The 19,687-nt window shown below is 48.3% G+C and overlaps 1 protein-coding gene across 3 annotated transcripts in view; it reads left to right on the forward strand.

Moving 5' to 3' along the window:
- Positions 1-19,687, forward strand: part of Rfx4 (regulatory factor X4) — a 137,725-nt gene that overhangs the window by 5,719 nt on the left and 112,319 nt on the right. For 2 of the 3 annotated variants that reach the window (XM_048418667.3, XM_048418668.3), the window contains exon 1: positions 19-127. The exons of the other annotated variant lie outside the window; for it this stretch is intronic. In XM_048418667.3, coding sequence (XP_048274624.1) covers positions 55-127 — 73 coding nt within the window. In that variant the 5' untranslated portion in view covers positions 19-54. Of the gene's footprint in view, positions 1-18; positions 128-19,687 lie in introns of those variants that run through there. 3 annotated transcript variants of the gene reach the window in all.

Raw genomic sequence — 19,687 nt, forward strand, 5'->3', positions numbered from 1 at the left:
GAATGCTGGGAGGTCAGAGCTTCACTTCCTCAGGCCCCTGACTGCCCACCCTACATGTTCTACAGGTCTCTTGGGACCCTCTTCGGCTGCCCCTCTAGGGGTCCCGAAACTCTTCAGGACGGAAAAGGTGGGCAACATCTCTGCCGCAGCTGTCACCCTCCCGCCTCTCCCTAGAGACTTGTAGTTTGACGAGGGTTTCGGTGAGACAGAGTGAACTCCAAGACTGACTATTGGGAGGTCTCAAGTAATAGCAAAGAGTCCTTTGGGGTTCACTCAGTCTCAGTCGGGTGGCAGATCCCGGGGACATCCATGCCACGGACCCCACTGACAAGGTTTTTAGCGTGTGTGTTTCAAGAGAAACTGTCAGTACATTGGGAGTGTCAGGTAAGGGACGTAAGAGTCGTCTTAGAATTCAGAGGCAAGGGTGTTGTCAGGTGAGACAGGAGTCAAGGCCATACCAGGCATGTCACCAACAGACACTTAAACCTTACCAGGACTCTGTGCAGTCCCCGTGTAGGACGAAACAGAAGAGGTTACTGCTGTTGGTGGCAGGAACAGGAAAGCCATTGGTGAGGGAAGGTTGTTCCCTCTCCGGGCCCACCATCTTGGTCAGCCTACTGTATAGTCTTACAACAAAGCAACGGGGTAGGATCCAGCCTTTAGGTGGCTCTGGCACTCCCTTGGAGGGAGAAAAGTGAGTGTAGGGGCATGGAGAATCATGGACCATTTTCTTTGGATGAGAGAAAGTGCCCTTGTGGGAAACTGAGTTCTGCACGCACAGAGGAGTAGTTTGTGTGATCACCACGGCTGCACGATAGTGGTTGAACATTGACCTCAAACATATGGCAATCTTGCATTCATTCATTCATTCATTCGAGAAAACCACGTGTCTCCGGCGTGTCTGACACTTGGTTAGATGCAATGCTTAAGAAAAAATGGTGCCTCTGCCTCTCTAGGACGTGGACTTGATACAAGTAAATAAACGAACGGGAGATTTCAGCAGGCGAGAAGCATGCAGGCAAACCCCATAGGCGCGCGAGGCTTCCGTGGTCAGCCCTGCCATAAAAGCTGCATGCCTCTGGCCTGAAGTCTCTGCATTGCCAAGACTCCCTTTTCTCTTGGGCGCAAGCATCCTCAGTTGTGGAAGTGACGAGAGGGCCTGTCACTTCACGAGAATGGTGAGATGCACCATTGGTGAAACGCCCACCAAACCCCACAGAAAAAGGGCTGTGCCCACGAGGTGTGAGACAATGGCTCTCGACACAGTGGTGCTCAGTGACTTTCTGAGTCCCAGAAGCTGGCTTGGCAGGGACACAGGGGTTCTGCCATGTGAGTTTGTCACACAGGGCCCACTGCTTTCTAAAAATACTAACTGGAAACTGTCATGAAAAACTAAGTTTAAAACAGCTCTGTTCATTGTGTAGCTATGATTATTTCTCTTTATTGCTGCTAATCTCTCATTGTGCCCAATTTGTAATTAAACTTTAACATAGGTTTGCATGCAGAAGGCAAAGTAAAGAAAGTTACATTTAGGTATTGTCTGTGGTTCCAGGCTTGCACTGGGGGCTGGGAAGGTATCCATGGTGGATGGGGAACAGGACTTTTGTATCTTTGAAAAAAATCTTGTTTTAGTCAGGCAGTGGTGGTGCACGCCTTTAATCCCAGCACTCAGGAGGCAGAGGCAGGCAGATCTCTATGAGTTCCAGGACAGCCTGGTCTACAAGAGCTAGCTAGCTCCAGGACAGGCTCCAAAGCTACAGAGAAAACCAATCTCGAAAAATAAAATCTTGTTTTATTTTGAGACAGGAGCTCGCTGTGTAGTCCTCACTGGCTTACAACTCACTTTGTAGACTAAGCTGACCTTAAACACACAGAGATCCACCTGCCTTTGCCCCCTGAGTTCTGGGTTTAAAGGTGCGAACCAACAGGCCCTACCCTATTAATTGCATTTTAAATGTATTTTTAATTTTTTTTTATTATTCTTGGGAGATGGGATGTCTGTGCACTGTTGTGGATGCATGAAGGCCAGAGAACAATTCTGTGGGAGTTCCCTTGTCTCTTTCATCGTTTATATGTGTTCTGGGGATCTAACTCAGGTCACCAGACGCCTCTATCAGTTGAGCCATCTCCTTGCCGGCCCTAAAATATCTCCTGCGTACATTATTACCATTCTGTTTGAAGCAATGTCCGTTCATCCAATGGATAAGGGCATGGTGAGGGGGCGGCAGAGTGTACCAGAGACAACCTACAGTGACCCGTTGTCTGTCCCTGTGCGCCAGGCACAAAGCTGTCCCAACTCTTCCTCTTCCTCTTGTGAAGAAGGTGGCGATGGGCAGAATAGACAGAGAATGAAACATGTACCATGAGCCTAAGCAAAGAATGTCATTTCTCCCCCAAATGTCACAGCAACCCTTTAAACCATGGAGATGACATTTAATTTGCTGCTGGAAAAAGGAGGGATTGAAAGGAAGAAGTCTTTACTGTGGATAAGAAATGTGCTTCTTTGTCTTTTGATCCATCTGAAGTTTAGAGAGCATGGTTTCGTCTCTGTCAATGCCCTAGTTGTATCTATCACATACAGACAGAGACCACAGAGTCGGCCAGGGAAACACGTGCTGTTACACCAGGTGGTGACACGTATGGTCTTTAGGTAACTTAACAAGTGGTACCTTGGAGGTATGTTGTCAATCACAGACGTGTTAAAATGGGACATCGGGTATATACAAGATGTAGTGGGAAGAACATGGGATCTGGAGTCTGTAGATAGACCAAATTTTCAATCCTTGTCTTTCAGTCTCTAGTTCTGTGACATGCCTTCTCCAAGCCTCGGTGTTCTTGTTTGCAAAGCTGGCCCATGCCTAGGGCTACTGTGAGAATCCAGCGAGGCTGTGCATATTATTAACTTTATCATGTGGCCCCAAGAAACTGCTCAGCCAATGCCTGACCCCGATATTATTAGCAATGTCCTGGCCCACCTCAGCTCGGTTCTTGGTATCGAGTTGGAAAATGAGGACAGGGTTCTTGGAGAGGTTTAGACAGCCTCATCAAGTCAGGATGCTTGCTATCCAGACATCACCTCTTTCCATTTTCTTTCTTAAATAGAATATTTTCAGTCGTAGGGATGGAACCCAGGACCTCAAGGCTGCCGGGCAAGGGCTCTACCATCTAGCTCTAGTCTGGGCCCCATTGTAAAGCCAGGAGGGCTTTCTCTTCAAACAGGCTGAGATTGAGGAATAAATGTCGTCTTTGCTTCCATACCTGTCCCACGACATAAAAAGGCCCTTCGTGGTCTCCTTTGCCATGATTCCATCCTGTGTCCCTCAGTGTGTAACGGATGTGGAGCACACATAATTGCAGAGGCAACAGCTGCTGACTGGAGTTGGGGGCCTGGGGGAGAGATCTGGGGATGGGTAGAGGAGATGTGCTCTGGACACCCTGCCTGAAGCCCCCAGAAGCTCCTCCTACTTTTCTGGCTCTGAATGAGGCGCCTCTGATGTGCCCCTCTCTAGGTTCTCCACTTCCAGCTCACAGACCACACTTGTTTAAAGACGAAATCATTTTATGTGGCTTCCAGGAAGCAGTAAGTCTAGTCTTTCAAAGTCATTTCATCAAGGAAAGAAAAGATTGAATTCTCGTGCCCTCCCTGCAGTGTTTGTATGTGTGATGTATCTTCAAGTGCGTGTGTCTGTCTACATACCATGCGAGAGAGGCCTGAGGAGGGCCTCGCGTGCCCGGCTCTCTCACCATTTTCCTTCCTTGAGACGTCTCTCACTGGATCTCCAGTTAGACTAGCAGCTTACAAGCTGCAGCAGCCCTCCCGTCTCCACCTCACGCAGCAATAGGGTAACAAGCTCGTGGGCGGCTGCATCTGTCAGGATTTGAACCCAGGTCTGGGCGGCTGCATCTATCAGGATTTGAACCCAGGCCCTTCTGATGGCACAGTAAGCAATCTTACCATCTGAGCCATCTCCCCGGTGTGCACAGACATGCGAAATAATATATTACATAGAATATGGGAACAAAATGACCATTTGTTCTGTTCCTGTCTTGGTAATTTGATTTTTACCTAAATCATGGCTTTTGCTATTAAAAGCTAGGGAGTCAGACAGACAGACAGACACATACACACACAAGTGAGAGAATTAGAAAGAGAGATCATAAAAAGTAGAAAAGATGAAACGCAGCTATGTGCTTTCACCTGACTTTGGCCCAAATATAGGTAACTAGGACAGCAGTATCCTGTGCTAGCAGATTAGGTGGCTTCCGTTGTGCTGTATCAGACCATCAGAATAGAAATTCTTTCATTTTAAATTGTATTTATTTATAGAGTTTTGAAAAAATATGTATATTAATATTTTGTCTGCATGTGTGTATGTATTTGCATCATGTGCATGCCTGGTGTCTGTGAGGCCAGAAGAGTGCATCAGATCCCTAAAACCGGAGTTATAGGCAGTGGTGAGCCACCACATGGGTGTTGGGAATTAAACCTGGGTCCTCTGTGAGAGTAGCCAGTGCTCTTAGCTCATGAGCCATTTCTCCAGACCCACTCTTTTGCTTTTGTGATTATTTAATCTTCAGTAAAACCCCAAAGTATAATCTGTCTGTACAAATCAATAATTATTGAACCGAGAATCTACAAACATTGGCTTCTGTTACGCTCATGTTAATGTGAAGACACAAGGAAGCCCTGGGAATAGTTTGCAGCCCAGAGAAGGTTAGTTAGTGCTTTAGATCCTGTCTTCTAACCACACAGCCGTATTAGCATTGCTTAGATGCTAAGTGGGACTGTAATGTAACAGATATTTACTTGGTACAAGTAGAGAATTACCATCTCATAAGCACTGATGCCTGAGACCCTCAAGGTGGGAAAATGCAACCTGAGTCCACGCAGATGACTGGATCTTTGAGCTGACTTTGGACAAGGTCATTGACAAGAAGAATAATTATAACTATTCATTACACTTTCAGACCAGCATCTGATTTTGAGGCACAAATGAATCTTGTTGAGAAAATTGTCGATTTGTCTTAGCCTCTGTCAAATCTTGTGGTTTACCTTAGATTCTGGAAGAACGACGTGTTTCCTTGGATGTTAGAATTATGTAATTCATAATTTTACAGGTGATCACAGGTGACTTTTTTTGAGTTCCGTATTATCTTTTTTAGGACCATTGGGCTAAATGTGGGGTGTTAATGCACTCAACCTCCTTATAGTTTATGTGCTGAATCTACGTGGTCAGGAGGAAGCGATGTTCGTTTTGGAGTAATTAGGATTGCATATATCTCCAGAACTTACTGATTATGGAATTGATTGATTAAATATTTCCCATTCACGTTGTGAGTTCAGTTCTGCAGCAGCGATTTGGGCTGAAGGGAGAGCGAGTGTCTGCATAGAGTCTTTTGCCCCACAGGATAAAGAAGAAAACCAGACCGTTTCCTACTGTCCCCAGGGAATGAGCATTTGGGGTAAATTTTCTGTCTCTCCGAGCTTTGTCTCTTTACTCGTTGACTCTTCTGTCAAACACAAAACACAAAACAGTTTCTCCAGAAAGCAAGATTTAGCGCCATAGAATATACCTACCTCTGGCTGAGAAAGTTTTATAAGCTTGTGAGGAAGGACTGCAGAGGGCTTGGAGCCGTCAGTGATATTGAAACCTGGAGGCTTCTAGAGGGCTGAGCGTCTATGAGAAGGTCGTCCGTCCCGGGAGCTTTCATTTTCAACTCAGTGGGCAGCGTTCGTGAGGTTGCTGTGGTTTGGGTAGGGGACCATTCTACAAATGTCAGGCTTTTAGATTAAAAAAGAAGAGGAGGAAGGGGGAGGAGGAGGAAGGAAGGAAGGAAGGAAGGAAGGAAGGAAGGAAGGAAGAAAGGAAGGAAGGAAGGAGAAAAGCCTTTCCTTTAATCAAGGGTCCATTTGTAAGTCCGAAAACTGTTGTGATTGAGGAATGGGGCTTCTCGGGCCAGGCTGCAGGGCACTCTCATCCCTGGCTTCCCACAGACACAGATGAGGAATGCTGTAAGTGAGGAGAGCTGTCTGCACACACTTGCCCCTGTGCACACCCAGAGGCCCTGGGCAGCACTTGCCACACTTGTCAGGCAGAGCTCAGGGCAGGCGGGAGGCTTGGTTCAAGGCACTCTGTGGGGTCTGGGATCTTTTCAAAGTTCCTGGCACTGAGATCCCTAACAAGCAAGGATGACACTGTGTGGATGTGTGTGGACCTCTGCAGGTACAGAAGACAGGCATGTGGAAGGAGGAAGTGGGGGGAAATGGGGGGGAGGGAAAGGGAGGGACAGAAAGAGAGAGGAAGAGAGAGGGAAGGAAGAAGAGAGGCAAGAAAGCAACTAGGCAGGAACCATTTTGGCAATGGATTGCCAGGTGACTAGACATTTTCAAAACTGTCAGATTCTTCTTATTCACACAAGTCTCCTTTTGAAATTGGATAGCGAATAAAAGTTTCCCAACCCTGTGTCAAATACTTATGCACAGTTCCTCACTTACCGATCGTATTGAACTCATGGCATCATTTATCCCCATTTCACAGATGAGGCCACTGAGGTTCAGAGGATCTAGCTAACACACCTAGGCCTAACCGCCACTGTCCAGACAGTATCCTGACCTGGCTTCCCGATTTCAAAGCCAGCTGCATCCTTCACCCACTAAAACCTATACGTGAAAGGAAGACTGATTGTATATCCTAGCTCTTGTCCTTCACTAGATTCTTTGGAGGTCAAGTCTTGCCACGTTCTTGTTAGAGGAGGTAGCTCATACTGCAGTTCTTTGGGGTACACTGTCATGGGGACCTGGCTGCCCGTGGGCACTGTGACCTGGTGCTGTCAGGAAGCAGTTGACTAAGGATGCTTACATGTGGTCTCTCCTACAAGGCACCTTAGCACACAGCGAGCCTTGCATCTCATATCACTGCCAGAGCTTACACCTGCTTGTTGAATCTAATATCTTACACACACCATTCAGGGCTTCATACCTGTTTATATCAGATGAGGTTTCACGTGGAAGAGGTTCAATATAAAAACCTGGCCGTTAAAACGGACTACATGTTAAGTGTGTAATCGCAGGACAGGCAGGCCGTGTTGACGCGGCATGCCTTAGAGCAGTGATAACTGGCTTTGCCCAGAGAGGATGTGTGGGGCTGCTGAAGTGTCCACTTTATGAGCGAGTGCGAAGGTTTCTGAAGAAGCCCACAAAGCTGTCACAGGACTTGGCAAACAGTCTCGTTCTTGTTTTCCCCGTAGTGGTGATTTCTGAGACAACCCATCACCATGTACAACAAGTTTAAGAACCTACTTCTTTTCCTACTGTGTTTTGTCTTTTGTGATGCTGCCTTCTAAACCTGTGGCCTGGCACAAGCTACCGTTGCCATTTGACACTTGGTAAAACCAAGGCTCGGAGGGCTTCATTCACGCGCACTGACTTACACAGCAAGCGAGTACCCAAGTGTCATGACATCAAAGTGGAGGACACTGCGGGTTTTTTTTTTTTTTTAGGGATTTATTTGTTTATTATATATGTGTGTGAGCCTGTATGTTTATGTTTACCTCTTGCATGCTAGATCCTGAAGAGACCAGAAGAGGGTTTGGATGCCCCAGAACTGGAACCACAGGCTGTTTGCCAGCCTTCCCATGTGTGCAGGGAACTGAACTCCAGCCCTCTGAAGGAGCAGCCAGCTACCTGCATACAGTTAAAAACCTCTGTCACCAGGGACAAGGGTGCTGGTTTCCCACAACAGAGTCCCTTGCTCCTCATTCCGTCCCGTGGTGTTTTCAGACACATGGGTGTGAAGGGAAGATAGTGTCCTTGCAGGTGTTGACTTGAAACATCATCCCTGTTACCTGTGCTGTGCCCGCACAGTGAGCGGCACCTGCCAGGGTGTTTGGCACACATTCAGAGCCAGTGGGCATTTTCTTAACACAGAAATCCACCTTAATACCACAGGGACAGGGAACCTCTGCTCACGTCCTGGGAAGCTTGACTTGAGATCTCATGGAGTCAAGTCCTGAATACTTAAGCAAGACATGGACACCGGCTCTTTCCAGCACCTACCATGTACCACTCATGCCACTGATGCTAAACCCATTTCGTCCACCACCTTCCTGTTCTCGCAGGGCTGCTGTCCTGTCAGGGAGGAGCAGGCAAGTGGGGCACAACCACTGCTTAGGGAGCTCTGATGTTTCCCCTAAACATCTTAACAACCTCAGGGCAGACGGTTTTCATAGGAGGGACACCAAGGCCCAGGAAATTCAGTAATTTGCCTGTAGCTCTGGAGTATACCCCATCAATTGTTAGGGAAGTTAGAATTGTTTTCCCGGTTTTTGAAGGTGGTGTTCTTTTCAGAATACCAAGAGATCCAAGGACTGAACAGGGAAGAGGACAGCAGGGAACTAAAGGGTATCTCAACCGGCCATGCCTTAAAGATGACGGCGGCAAAGCACTTTCTATGCCTCATCATATCTAATTCTCTCTCACAGTCCAGAAGGGTTTTGAGCATAATGCCTGTTTTTCAGGTGGAGAAACCGGGTTTCAAGGGTTGTCAGGTTGCTCACTCACAGTCACAGAGTAAGAAAGTGGAACCTAAATGTAGTAGTTTGGCTTCACAGTTTGTGCTCTTAACTGCTACAAGAAAGAAAAGAGAAGGGAGGCAGGGAGGAAGGAGGAAGACAGGGCAGAAGGAAGGAATGCAGGTAGGCAGGAAGGAAGGAAAGGAGAGGAGAGAGGAGGAAGGGAGGAGGATGGAGGGAAAGAGAAAGAGGGAAAGCTGCTGGCACAAGCAAACCCTAGGAATTGTTTCTGTGATTCCGTTGTTTTGTTCTAGAACTTGGTCAGAGCTGGCCTCGTGAAAAGCCCTCTCTGCATTTAACTCTACCACGGGCAGATTGGTGTTTTCCACGAGGGGATGCCTGTTTCAGGGGTTAGGGAAGTTCCCTTGCCTCCCGTCTGTCAGCCAGGTAGGGGGTGGGAGGCCTAGAATTCCTTCGTGATCACCAGCACGCAGTCCTCTCCTGGGCAGGGTTGTCCAGAACGATGCAGCAGGAATAGGAGTGCTAGGCTCTCCGTGAACGTTACTGACCAGCGTGAACTTTGACCCAGGGATGGCTAATGAAGAGAAAGTCCCAGGAGAGCACCGTGATGGGTGCTCAGGGGAACACCGTGATGGGTGCCCAGGAGAACACCGTGATGGGTGCTCAGGGGAAGAGAAATCTGTGGACGGTGAGCCTGGGCAGAAACAAAGTCAAAGGAGAAGTGGTTTCTGGAAGGAATGGTACCATGGGCAGATAGGGATCTCTTTCCAAGATTAAAAACCATGCCGATTGTAATAGACGAGCAGGTCAGAAGGAAGAAAGTATATCGCCAGGGAGAAGGACCTGTTTGTTGGTGGCCTGTCTCAGAAGTTGAAACCCAGTTGAAATCTGCTTGAGGCCTATGGTCTGGGCTTTCAGGGCAAGGAGCATCACCTAACAGAGTGGTGGAGAAGAAACCTAGACATGTTTAAAGAGAAAAGCCATTCAGAGTCTGCCAAAGATCTGATAATTCTGATTTTCTGTGAGTTTTATCAACGTTGTAATGACAGACACTGAGTAATTTTATATCTGCTGATGTTGGGTAGATATGGCCAACAGGAAGTGGAGGACAGCAAAATTTGTCCAGGCTGGGTCTGTGGTTGTTTAACCCTCACGCTGTTCTCTGTTTCTAGAAATGTGCTCTGACATTGGCCTTCTCCCCCACAGGAGACAGAGTCGAGGTCCTTCCTCCTCTCTGGTCTCAGCACATTTCTGTGAGTTGATAACTGGATAAATATCACTAAATATCACTGGTGCATCCTGGGAAGGGAAGAGGGTTCCTCATTAATTCTTGCACCATGTAAATAATGACCATGGTGAGCCTCTCTGCCTGCTTTAGAGTTGTATATGTAGCAGTCTCTTGAAATGGAAGCCGGCACAGTGCGTGGCCACTGTTTGGTTCACAGGGGTCAGGTACAGTCCCACCCAAGGCCATGCCAGTCATGTGATTGTGGGCAGGTCAGTACCATGACGGCTGTGTTGGTAAAGAGTTACACCCAGCATCTTCATCTCAGTGGGATGCTCTTAGTTCTACTTGGAGTTTCCTGCATGGTCTAGTGATGGTTGTGAGATTTTAATCAACATTGTTCATTTTTTCTTTTACCCAGCCCTTCCTTCGTTTCTCACCATGTCTGTCCTGGGGCCGCAACCCTGTGGTGTCCCACGGCAAAGGGTAGCTACGAATGACCTACCACAGAATCGTGAACTTAAAACATCATGAGGATTTTTATTGTTTGTTTTGTTTTACAACTTTATTTGGGAGGAACAGGTGCCAACGGCACACGTGTGGAAAGCAAACCATAGATGATATCCTGCCTTAATGTCAAAAAGTTGGGCATGTCTGACGGACTAGTGCAGTTGGCTTTCTTCCATGGGGACTGAGGAGGCTCAGTTGGCCTTAATGAAGCTGCTCAACACTAAACGTACCCAGTGTAGATGGTACCTGCCACAGGTACCCTCTGTGACCTCTTTCTCCAAGCCTCCCTTCTAAGGTTGTGTTTAGGCAGCGCTGATGGAGAGGCAGGCTTGGATGTGTGCGGGTCACAACATCTTAGAGTGCCAGGCGGGGCAGACTCGGTACTTACATGCCGAAGAAACACTCAACTGAGTATGAGCAGTGACTGTCAAGGTACCTGTCAACTTTTTTATTATGTTTTATTTAGTGTGTGTGACACACACACACGTCAAGTTGGAGATCAGAGAACAACTTTCTTTTTCTTGTTTTTTTTTAATTGAAAATAGATTCTTTTCTCACATAATATATGCTAAGTATGTTTTCCTCTTCTCTCCTGGCTCCTCCCATCTCCTCCCTCTCTTCCAGATCCACTCCCTTTCTGTCTCCCATAGAAAACAACAGGCTTCTAAGAGATAATGATAAAATGTGCTAAGATAAAAACTATCATAATGAAGTTGGAGCAGATAAACAAACAGGACGAAAAGAGCCCATGAGAAGGCACAAGAGCCAGAGACCCACTCACACACATGCTCAGAAATCCCATGGAAACACTATAAACTGGAAGCCCTAATATATGCACAGAGGGCCTGGTGTTGACCCAGTCTCTGTGAGCTCATATGAACTTGGCTCCAGCTGAATTGAAGGTCCTCATTCTCCCAGTGTCCCCATCCCTTCTGGCTCTTTCACGCTATGCCTCCTCTTCCATGGGTTCTCCGAGCGCCAGCAGGAGGGATTTGATGGAGACATCCTATTTAGGGCTGAGTGTTCCACGGTTTCTCGCTCTCTGGGTAAAGTCTGGCTGTGGGTTTCTGTATTTGTTCCCATCTGCGGCAGGAGGAAGCTTCCCTGATAATGGCCGGGCAAGGTGCTAATATATGAGCCCAGCAGAATGTCATTAGGAGTCATTTTATCACTAATTTGCTTTTGAAGACCAGTAGTATTGGGTTTTACTCTAGGCCCTAGGTCCCTGGCTGGTCTCTGGTGTCGGTCACACAAGCAGTGTCAGCTATGGGTTCCGTCTTGTGGCCTGGGCCTTATACCAAGTCAGATATTGTCGGTGACTCCCACACGCCGTGTGCCCACTGTACCAGTGTCCTTGCAGACGGGACAGATTGTAGATCAGGTTCTGCGGCTTGGTCAGTGGTTATGTTTCTCTTTGGTAGCATGCAAAGAACCTTCCCGTACCCCTACCACCAGAACGTAGGGGAGAAGGCTCCACATGAGCCTGGCTTGACTTCTTCATGCTCAGTGGGTTGTGTAGATGTTGTCTTCAGCAATGGGACTTTGCTGTCAGTCTGGGGAGAGCAACCCATTGTCTCAGCAATGGCCTGGGTGGTTTGAAATTCCCATGGACCCCTTTGACCAAGGTCTCAATTAGATGAAACCCAGCCCCAGTACTGGAAGCTTCATTTGGTGACAAGAGATGGCAGTTAGGACTGTCTCCCCTACTATTTGGTGATTTCATGTAGATCACCTTCATCCATGTATATATTTCAGGAAATTTCTCCTGTATCGTTTCCATATGACCCTTCAAATGCTCCTTTATTTTAGTGGTATGTCCCATATTTCCTCCCTCAAACCTCTCCCCACTCCACCCTTGATCCTCCCATTCCAGCGCCGCCCTAATCCATCCATGATTATCTGGTCTACTTCCCTTTTCTAGCAAGGTCTCTCTGTGCCCTCTGGTCCCTCACTCTACGCCCTCCCTCTGTGGTTCAACAGTCGTAGTTTGGTATCACAGCTAGAATCCACGCAGAAGCCAATACACACCATAGTTGGCTTCTGGGTCTGAATTACCTCTCCCAGGATGATTTTTTTCTAGTTCTATCCATTTGCCTGCAAATTTCATGATGTCTTTTTTTAACAGCTGAATAATGTTCCATTTTGTAAATATACATTCTCTTTATCCATTCTTTACTTGAGGGACAGTTACATTGTTTCCCGTTTCTGGCTATTGAACAGAGCAGTAATGAACACGGTTGCTGCTTCATAGGCTCCCCCTTTGGAGCAGTGTGGTTCAAATCACCCTTGGAAAGTGTCTTTCTTGTAAAATGAAGTAGTCGTGTCCTTTGGGTATATGCCCAAGAGTGGTATAGCTGGATTTTGAGGTAGATCAGTTCCCATCTTCCTGAGGAACTGTCACACTGATCTCCGTAGTGACTGTACAGACGTACACTCCCACCAGCAATGGACGAGTGTCCTGCTACTCCACATCAGAGGACAGCTTCAAGAGTCGGTTCTCTCTGTTGTGTGAGTCCTCGGATTTGAACTAGGGTCCTCAGGTTTCGCAGCAGGTACCTATCTCGATGGCCCGACCTGCCAGTTTCTTGAGTGTTTTCTTCTGCCTGCTTCAAGGGCTTTGCACATGCTCTTCCTCCAGGGACCTCCCCTTCCTCCCTCTTTGCCGTGTTCACATCTCTTTCCCCTCTTTTTCTGTGCCTGCCTTGTTAACTCCTTAGCTATCTCTACCTCTAAGAAGATTCCTGACTCTTAAAATAGGTAAGATTTCATTTTCATCCCCCGTGGCACAGGGAGTTACAGCTTTTATTGTGTGGCTCTCCACAACTGAGCTGAACACTCCAGCCCTCTATGAAGGTGCTGAGCCCGTGGCGTGAAGCTGGCACCAGGCTCATGATCCAATATAGAGATCTGATAGCTGAATGGAGTGATGGATGAATGTAGATTCCTTCATAGGCTCCCTGTTTGGAGCCGTGTGGTTCAAGACATCCCTGGGAAGCTGCAGAGAGTATTCACATGACTTCATAGAACATTGGGATCAGTGTGAAGTTCTACCCTCGGCCACCAAGTCCCTGCATGCCCCAGCCCTTCCTGACTTCCCGTTGCTCTTCCATGCCGCCTCTTCCCCATCCCAGTGGTCTCCTGGATTCTCCCCACTTTCCAAGGCTACGTCTGCCTTGGGCCTCTGCCCTCCATGGTCACTTCCTCAACCAGCAGTTAGTGTCCCCGCTACCTCACACCATACCTCAGGCCCACTTTTCCCATCCTGTGGTTCTTACTCAGCACACTTCATGCTCCGAAGTCATCTCATTGTCTGTCTGGGTCTGTCTCCACTGTGAGACGCAGGTCCTCCCAGTCAGGACTTGATTGGCTTTTTTGATCATCTCTAGATCTTTAGCCCAGCGTGGAGCAGAAGGCACCACATCAATATTTGGCGATCGTGGGAAAGAATAAAGGTAAACAAGGGGTGGGGCTGTCTTTGTGGTCCAGCCCCTTCCTGGATGGAACCCAGGGGCCCCTGGGCTAGGGCCTGTGGCGTCGCCGTGGTAACCACTGACCTGAAGAGCCCTTTGGAGAGGCCACAGCTGTTGCCTCCTAGGGTCCAAATTCTCCTGTGTGTGTCCCCACCAGTGTGGAGCCAGGGAAGAGGAAAGAGGCCAGGAGAAAATGAGACACAGGCCATGGCAGCACCATTCCTCTGGTAAAGACCTGGGCTCTGGGGAAGGGACCTGGAGACAGGTCCTCCTCGGCAGCCATCTGAGTGCCATGCCGACCCTTTCATGTAGTGTTTGTCCAGTCGCGGGTTCCCAAAATAAGCTCCAGTACAATGTCCTGAAAGACTGCTTCTCCAGTGAGCATTGAATAACACCTTCTATTAAAAACCCGGTGACACTTTTTGTCAGGCAGCCTTTTCTCGGGTGTTACATAAGACATTCCTGTTGTCAACGGTTCCTCAGAAGTAGAGCTCAGTGCTTCCTATTAACACTCCCGCTGACAGGGCTGACTGCTTCCCAGCTGCCTGCACGCTTCCTGGCCTGGCGAGCCAGGCCTTGTGAGCTGCTCCCAAGGCACCACCACCTATCCGTGTCCTTCTGCCTAAGTCCTTGGGTCCGAGATTGGCGAACTCTTCACCCTTCCCAGAACCCGCCTGGCCTTTCACTGTTCTGTGCCCTTGTCTCTGACCACAACCCTCGTGCCTAAAATACCTCACTTCACTTCTTTGATCTGACTGTGAGGCAGCCAGGCTGAGATGGACACTGTCTTCCTCAGCCACGGCATCTTCCTATATACCCTGCTTGTTTACAGAGGCCACGTGCCACGAATCGGAATGCTTGGTTAGGCAGACCCGGCTCAGCTCAGCCACTGCCTGCCTGAGTTTCACCACCTGGGTTCTCCCCAGCCGCCTTAGCTTCCTCCCAACAAATCAGAGCATGTGGGCTGTCTGCCTTGGTGTCTCTGAGGAGTAGAGACGAGGCAGGTGACACAGGGTAGCTGGCATGTGGTTAACACTTGGCCACGGCTGTGGTTCACACGCCCACTGGCTATCTGGCCATGTCTCTCAGCAGTGTGTTCCTGGGTCCTGGGAGATGGTACCCTCCCTATTTTCCCGTGACCCATGAGGCCAAGTGAGTTAAGTGCTTTGCCATTTCTATTTAAGGGCATCTTTGGGGAACCCTGGTAGGCAGGCACTGAGGAACCCGATACCACATAGCTAGTGAGAGGTGAGGCCAGGACTTGAACTCGAGTTCCCTCGTTCTAACCCTGGCAGTCACCAAGACCAGTTCCATCTTGCCTTTCACCTTGTACTGACTACATCACCCTGGATCCCTCCACGTCAGCCGCCTCCTTGCTCGTTCTGACTCCTCAATAGGCTTGTGCCCTTGCTGTCTTCGCCTCTGTCCAAATTCCTCTTCTTCTGGGACCTCTTCTGATAGAGGGACTCCCTGTCTGTCATTCCAGTAACTGGTTTTTTGTTTGTTTGTTTGTTTTCATTAGTCATCCCTGGCAACTGGTGACTTAACTGTTCTTAGCTCTTGGGGACAAGAGACTGACCAAGGCAAATGAGGTTGTTACATTTTAAGGGTGAGGAAGATAAATTACAGAAAACAGATAAATAAGCCTTGAGGCCCTAGTCCACTGGAGATAACGTTGGTTCTGGCTGAATAACTTCTGTTAGAATTACAAGGAAGCCACGTGGCAGTCATTTGTGAAATGAACGAGTAGATAGGAAATCTCAGGTTCCTGTGCGCATGCTCTGCAAGCCTTGAGGAGTATTTGGCTTTTGAGAGTCATTTTAATCAGCTCCCTTAATATATCAACATGTGTTTGTGGTGCAGAAGTCTAAGTCTGGGCTGCCTGGGACCTGCTGCCTCCTGGATGTGGCAACTTCCTACTTTTTCCACAGCCTCCTGGGGAACCCAGTACCATGTGCGGTTCTCCCCAGTGTCATCCTGTGAAACGGAGGAAAATCCTAGAATCGGGGTTTCCCAGTCTCTGAACCAACGTGGAGAGGCACACGGGTCTGCCTGTAGGCCAAGCTGGGCTAGCGCCTGGGAAGTGAACCTCGCAGGCAGGCACAGTCACATCGTCCCTCTAGCTGTGAGCCCGCTGAAAGGAATGGGTGCAGCCCAGTAGCCCCAACCCCAGCCATCCTCACAGCCTTTGCTACGTGTGCCGCAAGCTCAGTTTTCACTACAGGAAGTCATCGAGTGTGAGTGAAGAGTTCCTTCCTCCATCCTGGAAGATAGCCCTGGTGTGGCAATCAATGCTCTTCACAGCCAGCCTTGCTTTATTGCTTCCACTTCAAGTATCTGTAAATAGAAATATCAACACATGGCGAGAACATCGCTCTGAGGTTTGACGTAGACCAATATATGACGATGCCTTCTTGAGCGACCCTTGCCACCATATGGTAGGAATGCAACAGGAACTTTATGTTGTCGGTTGGGAAGGAATGCATCCAGCCATGTTTGTTTAGTGTGTGCCACATTTCTGGGCCCAGGCACAGTGTGCAGCTGGGTTCCAAATGGTAAACAGAAGCTGGGAGTGGTGGTACATGCCTGGAATCCAGGACTGAAAATGAGGAAAATTAGAGGCCAGCCTGGGCTATGTCATGAGACCTTGTCCAAACAAAGGGAGGAGGCTGAAAAGATAGGTCAACAGTTAAGCGCGCTTATTGCTCTTTCAGAGGACCTGGCCTTGGTTCCCAGCACCCTGGTGGTGGTTCACAGTCATCAGTAATTCCAGACCCACTGGATCTGACCTTTGAGGGCACCGGGCACACATGTTACATACGTGGAGGGAAAACATTTATGCACATCAAATAAATCTAAAGATTCTTATAAAGTTAGAGAATAGACATTAAAGGGTCATGGTAAACGGAGACTGTGATTGTTTCCCGGCTGCCCAGACCCCAATAATCACACAGAAACTGTTTTAATTACAACACTGTCCGATGGCTCAGGCATATTCCTAGCTATCTCTTTCATCTTACTTTAACCCATTTCTATTAATCAGTGTATCGCCACAAGGCTGTGGCTTACTGGTAATGTTCTGGCATTTTCTCCTTCGGGGCTACGTGGCATCTCCCTGACTCTGCCTACTCTCTCTGTATATCTCTGTTCAGATTTCCCACCTGACTTTACTCTGCTAAATCATTGGCCAAAACAGCTTTATTCATCAACCAATAAAAACAACACATAGACAGACGGACATCCCACATCAGGTACTCCCCTCTAGAGTTCAGGAGATAAAGTCTGCCTTGCGTTTAGATGATCATGGAGGCTAGAAGCCAGTCTTTTTTTTTTTTTTAGAAGCCAGTCTTATTTGTGTTTTTGTCACTCATAGTTTGTCTCGGGCACAGCTTCTCATATCACAAAAGGATGCTTGTGGAATTTTGCCTTTTCTAAGTTGGGAAAGGGCCTTTGATGTGCTGGGCTTTTCACGGCCTCCACGATGAAGGTGATTAGGGAATCCCGCAGCTGTGTGGACAGATGTACTTATAAGCTACACATTCTTTGACATCTTCTGGCAGTAATGTGGCATGTATTGAGACGAGGCTGGGCACTCTATGCTTGAGTCTGATGGGGACTCTGAAGAAAAAACCAAATGGACTTTATTCCCGAGTTGTTTGAGCTCTGAGCTGAAGCCTGCCACGCATGGCGAAGGCTGACAAGGAAGCAGGCAAGCAGATTTAGCAGAGATTGTCCTGTGTAGGTAGAGGGTTAGCGGACGTTCTGACACAGATCAGGTGGTGCTTGAGGCTGCAGCACTGGCGCTGTCTGGGTGCCACGTGGGTTTGCAAGAGGAGGCTCAGCCCACACTTGGGGTACTGAGGTTACCACCTTTGGGTGCTGGTCCTGTCCTCCACCAGCTGGGTGACTTTGACAAATTGTCTAACTGCTCTAAGTTTTAGCTTTCTTACCTCAAAATGTGCTGCTCTTTCTCCCTGACCACCCCCCACCCCATTCTTTCCTCTTTGGGGATGGATGTGCATGCCAGAGGTTCCAAACCTTAATTTTTGAGATAGTGTCTCTCATTAAACCTGGAGCTCACTGATTTGGCCCCAGGGCACACTCTTTCCTTGGCTCCCCAGCCCTGGGATGACAGGCACGCCATCACGCCCAACTTCTTGGATGTTAGCAATTTGAACTCGGGGTCTCGTGCTTTCTCAACAAAGCACCTCACCCACTGAACTGTCTCCATAGCCTTAAAACATCCCCTTAACAACTCCTAGCTCATTTCAATCCCAGCTCATGGTGATCCAGGTCCCAATTAGAACAATGTGGAACACATCCCAAGCATTCGATACAGGCGGCCTTTGTTACTGAATCACGCACAACATAGAGGTACATGAACACAGGGCCTTATTGAAATCTAATATGTGTGTCATTCTGGTTGGGAGTGACTAACACCAAAATGTCCCATTCACCAAGTCTGGACTGCAAGACTCTTGGAAGCACGGGCTCTCCAAGTCTTCACCCCACAGTCTGGACCCATCAAGTTGACTCGGTTTGCCAGATGTTCACAAGGACATTAATTAGATGTTTAGAAATCTGTATAACAACAAAGCAGGAGAAATTATTTCCAAGAAACAACTGAAATAAGTTACCTTAGACCAGAAAGTAGAGACGTGGATTGGTTTCCCATCTCTGCCCGGAATCAGAGAGACTAGATTTGAGTGTTCCCTGGCTGAGAGTAGGGAACAGCCTGGCTACAGACACAGTATGTCTGTAGGGAACCACAAGTGTGCAACAGTGGGCAGAAAACCTGATGACATGTGGTGTCTTTTCGTTTCATGGCCCTTTTTACTGTCCCCGTCCTTGGGCCGGGCTTTCATTCATCGCTGGTTCTGGGACTGAGCCACAGCAAGAGAACAGGAGAGGAAAATTCTTGCCTGATTTGTGATGTGGTAACCAGGGGACTGTACCATTCTGGCCCACCCAGTTTGGAGAACAAGCTCCGCTCTAATGTTGCCAACTTTTTCAGAAAACCTCTCCTATAGCAGTGGGGTCTCATGGCTGGGCCAGGCCCTTCCAAGGTTAACAGGACTGACTTGGGTATAATCCAGTAAATGACAGCAAGACTCTCCCTTGGGTTCAAGTCTCCTAGGGAGAAGGTGCGATAGGTGTGTGTGAGGGTATGTGCCTCCGTGTACATGCAAGCAGCCAGGTATGTGTCCTTACCTGAGGATCAGGGATGAGCCCAGACCAATAGCAGCAATAGCACTGCTCTGTGTGTGTGTGTGTGTATGTGTGTGTGTGTGTACATTCCTACAGAGAGCAGAGCACATCTTCCAAGTGCCACCCAGTTTTTGAAACAGGGTGACTGTCTTGAAGGTCACATAGTAAATGAGGCTGACTTGTCAGCAAGCCCCGGGGATCTGCCATCTTTGCCTCACCACCACCAGGGTTCTAGGCATAGAATAGTGAGCTGAGCTCAGTCAGACCCGGGAGCTTCACTGAGCCATTTCCCGGGCTGCAGACACCCATGTGGTGGTGTGGTTTGAGGAGACAGATGCCATCATCGTCAGCCATGGGAACTGTGTCAGGACTAGAAGTGAGCAGATCTCAGTGATGACATTCCAGAGAAGGCTGGAAAGGATCCTGGAGACCCATTTGCTCTGGGATGTAATGTTTAGCAAACACCCACCTTGCACCTCCCAGCTTTGCTATGTTACAAGCGTCTGGCTTCCGCGCCGTGCGGTTGAGCCTTGTGTTCCGTGATTTCAGCTTCGGGATTGCTCAGAAACACCAGATTTCCATTTCCTCTCGACAAGCTGGCCTTTGTTCTTCTCCTTGGATGTCTTCCCCTACTTGTCTGTAATTTTGGAAGCAGCTTTTAAAAGAACGGTTGGTTGGGTCATCGCTATAAAACAGAACGAAATGCAGCCCTTCTCCCTGCTGCTTGCCCTCACTTGGCTCT

This window comes from Myodes glareolus, chromosome 26 (assembly GCF_982192425.1).
Source record: "Myodes glareolus chromosome 26, mMyoGla1.1, whole genome shotgun sequence".
Taxonomy (NCBI): domain Eukaryota; kingdom Metazoa; phylum Chordata; class Mammalia; order Rodentia; family Cricetidae; genus Myodes; species Myodes glareolus.